Consider the following 6,551-nt stretch of genomic DNA (forward strand, 5'->3'; position numbering starts at 1 on the left):
GCCTGGGACAGATGGGGAAGGACAATGGCTTGGTGCCTGTGGTCATCTCTCCCCTCACAGGCCCATGTGGTTGGCACTCAGGCCACAGTCTTAGGTTGGAGCTGTGGTTACTTTTTGGAGGTTTCATAGGAAGGCTTTGATAGCTGACCTCAATCATTCTCTCCCAGCCCAAGATGGAGCAAATCCATCAGCCTCGTTCAAAGGCCAGTACCTTCCTCTGTCATGGCTCAAAACCCAGGCCATGACCAAGCCCTGCCATGCCTGGCAAGGGAACGACTGTTGGCATTGACCAGAGAACTGCTTCCTGTACTGTTTCCCTGACCTCTTTCCTCCACCTGATTTCCCCACAAACCCTCTCTTTCTAGATCTGTTCAAGGGAGCCAGAGAGTAGCAGATGAGAGGCAGTAGCACTATCTCCCAATTCTTCCCTCACAGTCTGCCACTGCAATGTCTTCTCTACACAGTAGCTATGGTGAGACTTTTAAAACATACATTCAGTCCTGTACCTCCTCTGCTGGTGCTCTTAAATAGCCCCATGGACTTCTCGTGTTGTAAAAGCCTCTCCTCCCTACCCACTCCACTCCTGACTCTGGAGGCCTTGCTCTTCCTGCAAATACCAGGCGGGCTCCGACCTCAGGGCCTTTGTGTGTGCTGAGCCCCCATCCTAGGATGCACTTTGGCCAAATGTATTCATGCTCTGCTATGTCCACTGTTGGCTTGGAAAAGGATGAGTTCTCTTTATCTTTTACCAAATGAGGACCTCGATTTCTGAAATACTGGTAATGTAAAAAAGAGTTCTGGCTTGAACTTGAGAAGCTGATTTTGTCTAACCTTATGAAATCTCTTGAGAATACTTAAAGGTGATTCAGCGAAGAGGAAGTGAACTGATCTTCCCTCTCTTAAGTGATCCACCAAGGAGAGGAAGGGAATCCAGAACTTTCAGGAGCAAAGTCATATGTTAGAAAGGTGTCCATCATATATTCATTCAATAGACACCTACTGAACACTGAGCTCATGAGTTAGGAGGTGGGGACCCCACCTTGAATCAGAGAGCAGTCCCACTCTCAACGAGCTGATGGCTGGCCTAACTGAGGAGACAAATATTAAGTGACTATACAAACAATTATAAAATCCTAAGTATCATAAGTGCAGTGAAGGTGACATGGGCAGTTTTAGGTCTGTCTAGTAGGTCAGGAAGGGCTTCCCCAGAAAAGGGACATTCGTTGTAGAATATGAAAGATAAGTTGGAGAGATGCTGAGCAGCACTGAGAGATCCATGGCTTCCACCCTTCGGTGCTCACTAGTATCATTCAGTGAAACAGAAAACACCAGCAGACAGGAAGGCCTGGTGTGGGTAGATAGGGAAAAGAACAAGTTCTGTTTGGGACTTTACTGTGAGGTTCATTTGAGCCAGAGAAGAGTGAATATCAAATATAGAATTGGATATTACTAGATATACCAAGGACAATATGCAGACAAAAGCGTGGAAATGTGAGGAGTGGTCTGGCTCAAGGGACATGTTTGCGAGTCACCACCATGCTGTGCGGTAACCGAAGCCCTGGGTGCGCACGAGTTCTTCTGAGGACAGAGTGCAGATGGTGCAGAGAAGGGGGCCTGGGGGCCACCTTGAGGAGCTCTAACATTCCAACTGTATGTAAAGAAGGATGAGTTTGCCAAGAAAGCAGAGACATTTCCTGATCAGCAGGAGGAAAAGCAGGAGACAGTGCATTGAATGAAGTTGAGGGAGGATTCTTTGGACTATTGGTGTGACATTTTTGTAAGTCTAAAATTATTTCAAAACAAACAGTAAAAATCAGTTTATTAGGGCTTATTAGGATGGAGGAGGGCCCATCTTCTCCATGGTGGATAACTGCCCCCCATCAATAGGGACCTTCCTTAGTAGGGGTCCTCATCTTCCATATCCTCTTCAAAGAGCCACTTTAACTCCTCAAAGCTTCCTCCTCCTCATGCCCCTACACTTATCTCTGCATTCAAACCAGTGTCATTCCAGGACATAAACTGTGAAAAACGGGTGGATCATTTATTTTTCAACACTTTATATTTAAAGAAATGCTATTGGCTTTTAAACGTATGCTACATTTTAATATATCCCCACTTATTTATTAAACAAACATATACATACATTTAATTGAGGACACTACTACCAATTTGTACCAGTCAGGATAGGTCAGGTTTGACAGTAACAAACAAGCCCCAAGTCCTGGGGGCTAAAAGAACAAAGGTTTGCTTTCTGCTCAAGTGCTCCATCTAGTGTGGGTTGTGGGAGAGCTTGGTTTGTATTTATCACTCTAAGACTGCTCCATCTTGACAACTGTTTCCATGATTGCTGTGGTGGGGAAGGCAGGGCTCAGTCAAGCACTGCAGCTGAGTGCTTCAGCCTGGGAGCTACACACATCGTTTCTGCTCACCCTTCATTAGCTGCAGGCAAGCACTGGTTGTGCCTGACTTCATGGGAGTGTGGAAGTATCCTTCCTGTGTATATGAAATAGAAGAAATCCAGAACCAGTCCATGCAATGTAAGGTTCTACCACAAGCAATAAAAGTCAGTAAAATCTCAACACTGTGGCAGAAGCAGCTAATTGCTTAGTCAGTGTTCATTCTCTACTTCCTAATAGTACTCTTGTATGTCAATACCTACTGAAAAGTATCTAACTCTACAGATATCCTATTAGCTAAGGGGGGACATATGACCCAATTTTGGGTGTTTGGACAGAATCAGAAGTCACTAGGGGTGGGGCTTAAAGCAAAAAAATCTTTTTGGTGATCTGACAATGCTGGCTTGTGCCTTTGGCCTCTGTCCCTCCCCTGTCGTCCATCTTCTTCCTCCCATCTTGGACCCTGGACACGGTGGGAGCACGGCAGCTATCCTGTGATCCCAGCACGGGAGCCTCACCCTGAGGACGAGGTGGGGCAGGACTACTTATGGGGACTGGTCTTGGAGCTGGTGTTGAGCCGCTAGATCAGGTGTGGGCTTCTTCCCCCACATCACTGCAGACAAATAAGCCAGCACTGTTAGGTCCTCTGTTACTTGCAGACAAACCCAATCTAAATGATGCAAATAAAACATTTCTATTATCACATGCCATAAATAATGATGTATTCATACGGTATAATTCTGGGCATTTTAGAAATATTTACAAAAATTGTCACAATAACATCACCTTTCAGGTAGTTAAATGGCATATAACTTTCTATAATGAATTTAGAACAATTTTTCTACAGGAAAATGGAGGGAAAATAAAATATTATCTACATGTAAGACCCACTTTGGGGAATAAGTTGTATGCTTTGAACTTCTTGTAAAACCAATCTAACGAAATAATTTAAGACATTAAAGTTAGTTATTCAAACATTGATAGTGATAAATATAGCAGTTGTATCCATTCCTCCTCCAGGTAATCAAGACATTCTGGTTTTTTGATGTAAATTATTTTTTAAACATGCAGTTCATTTAGCAATACATGTATTGACAGCTGCACCTTCAAAAAAACTTAAAAAACCAGGGAACACAACATTAACTTGTTACTAAACTAAAAGAAACTTAGCTGAGATAGTGTTTCGGAAATCGCTAGGGATTTCTTTGAAAAGAAAACAAAAGCATTTACTGGGGCATAAAATTAAATTCATTATTTGGCAAATTTCTTGCTAAAATACCATGTCCACATGCATCTCTGTCCCAGCAATTCTGTTTTGTTGTGAATTATGTAGAACTTATTTTAATGTGTTTGCTTTACTTAAAAAAAGGAATGAATTGTAGTAATCTTTTCATCATGCTTGCCTCACCGGAGGGGAGCTCTTAGGAGAGCTGTTCCAGGTGTAAGAACCCCATCGGAATCCTTCCGCCTTTCTGAAACGCCCATGCAGGATCTTGAGGGCCTCTGGCCAGCGTTTTTTTTTTTTAATCTCCCCTATTCCTTTAAACTTTATTTATATGAATAAAAGAACCTGAGACAATTTAGCTCAATTTTAATATTTTCCAAGCATTATTTTGACCAGGTAGCCAGGTTTAAGTAATGAACATTGACAGTGTCCATTATATAACTACACTTGAAGTTATTAAGGACTTAACCATTTTCTAATGCTAGCCTATTTTCTACACTGCTTTTCACATATATGCCCATTAAAAAATGGAATGTCTGTTACATTGATTGGTTTGTGAGTGTTTCTAGAAAACTGCAGTATGTGTGAAGGCCAATTTCCATGCTGGCATTGCATGCATCCAAATATTAATGCACAGAGGCACAGAATTAGAGAAACAAGAGAGCATATTCAAACACTAGCATGCCCCATTTGCCTTTTGATTGCTTGTTTGCTTAGTACTTCTTAAAACAAAAAGAAAGAATTGAATTCAACGTTCAACTACCAAAGAAAGAGTAACAGCAGGGCACATACTCAGGGCTCAAATGAAATTGTAAGCACAGTAGACATTGGTATAACCTTATTATCCAAAACTCTTCTCAACCAGGGCCTTCCAAACAAATTGGTAACAATATGATTTATGTTGAAATATACGCAATAAATAACAATGTGTTCTTTGGGAATTTAAGAACTCAGACTATCCAAATTTGAATTCAGGTCTGTAGGAAGTGAGAAGCATGTACTAAGCAACTGTGCCACATTTCTGCTGCAGTTAGGTTATTTTGGACAATTATACCTAAACCATCCTTGGTTTCATCCAGCAAAATATATAGACTACAAACAGGAAAGCATTGCCAGCCAGTTAGGGGTTTAATAACGCGTGGTTTTTATTCTCTTGCTCTGAAAACTTGTATCAAAAAAAATTTAAATTAAGGAAAATAACTCAAGATTTATGGGCCTCATGTGCTTTAAAAAAGAAAAAAAAGTACCTACTAATTTGCTCAGATATAGCAGGCTTAATGGTTCCATATTTTGAAAAGCTGTTAAGAATGGTTTCTAACGCAGGAGAGGGAAAACATCCACTATCCCTTTTCAGAATTTAAATGGAGGGCAGAAACATTCTTTCCACCCAAAACCTATGGCAGCAGTTCAAATTTGACCAAGGTAAATGTAGATGGAGATGTTCTAAACACAGCTAGGACTCAGCAAGTCTAACACACTAAAATCATATGATTACATTTTAAATGAAAATGCACAAAAACCAATTAGAAATTTTGAGATTTTTTTCATTTGAAGGTAATCTTAATGCTGTTAAATTCACAAATGCTAATTTAAATACCCAATCCTATTTATCTAAAACACACATTGCAAACACACAAATTATCTATTCTCTCCACATGTCAGCGCCCATTCATACCATGGTTTGGAAATGGGGAGAATAGATTCCCCTTAAACTGCAAGTGCAGTTGTCTCTTTACAGTTAACTTTAGCAAAATTCATACAAAATAGTGATTAACAATGATCTTTACTTGTTAACTCACAAGGAAACACCTTCAAAACTGCAATTTGTTAAAGTTTCTGTACTAAAATGTAGAAAAACTGAACTAAACAAATAACAAAATGTTAAAAATTCCTTAATTTTTTATTTCTGGTACCACTACCACAATTTACAGGGCAATATACCTGATGTAATGAAAAGAAAAAGAAAAAGAAAAAGACAAAGCTACAACAGAAAGACCTCTGGAATGTACATCGAATTGACACCACATTGCATTAATCAATAGCTGTACTTCGTGCAAACTGTGGCTATGACAGTCCTGAACAAGAAGGGTTTCCTGTTTAAGCTGCAGTAACTTTTCTGACTATGGATCATTGTTTCTTCTGTGGCAGATTTCTACAATTCCTCTAATGCATTTGGAGCAACTGTCTCAAAGTAACCTGCAGCTTTCCTGACAACTCCTTGCTCTCTCTCCTTCTAAGAGTTGTAGCCCTTTTCTGCTGTTTTAAGAACCTCCTGCTACCATATCCACCATTTCCACCACCAGATCCATAACCACCACCATAGGGACTGCCTGAGCTTCTTCTACCAAAACTACCCCCGTTCATGGGTCCATGATTTGATTGCTGTTGTCCACTATAATTTCCAAAATCATTATAGTTCCCACCACCACCATAGTTCCCACCGCCAACATTTCCTCCTTTGTGGTAACCATCATATCCTCCACCACCTTGGTTTCCATATTCTGGTCCACCACCACCATAGGCCCCTCTACTACTATAAACAGGACCACCGCCATAGTTACCACCATTACCTCCAAATCCATTATATCCACATCACCTCCTCCATAACTACATCTCCTGCCCCCACCTCCACCACCATAGCCTCCTCTTCCACCAAAGTTTCCACCACAGCCAAAATTACCTCCACCACTTCCAAAGTTTCCTCCATGACCCATAAAATTGCCAGATCCACCTCCACGACCCCTCTGTGATCCAGCAGACTGCATCTCTTGTTTAGAAAGGGCCTTTTTCACATCACAATTATGCCCATTAATAGTGTGGTATTTCTGAACAACAATTTTATCAGCTGTATCATGATCATTAAAAGTTACAAAAGCAAATCCTCTCTTTTTTCCACTCTGCCTGTCTTCCATAACTTCTATGGTTTCAAT

General features: G+C 40.8%; 1 protein-coding gene across 1 annotated transcript in view; it reads right to left on the reverse strand.

Moving 5' to 3' along the window:
- Positions 1-5,682: 5,682 nt before the first annotated feature.
- The window catches only part of LOC105538691 (heterogeneous nuclear ribonucleoprotein A3-like), a 28,758-nt gene continuing 27,889 nt past the window's right edge, over positions 5,683-6,551 (reverse strand). The window contains 2 exon segments of the mRNA XM_011978609.1: positions 5,683-6,212; positions 6,215-6,551. The exon segment at positions 6,215-6,551 is cut by the window's right edge and continues 4 nt beyond it. Of these exon segments, the coding sequence (XP_011833999.1) occupies positions 5,785-6,212; positions 6,215-6,551 (765 nt within the window). The 3' untranslated portion in view covers positions 5,683-5,784.

The sequence above is a fragment of the Mandrillus leucophaeus genome, unplaced genomic scaffold (genome assembly GCF_000951045.1).
Source record: "Mandrillus leucophaeus isolate KB7577 unplaced genomic scaffold, Mleu.le_1.0 Scaffold197, whole genome shotgun sequence".
Classification (NCBI taxonomy): domain Eukaryota; kingdom Metazoa; phylum Chordata; class Mammalia; order Primates; family Cercopithecidae; genus Mandrillus; species Mandrillus leucophaeus.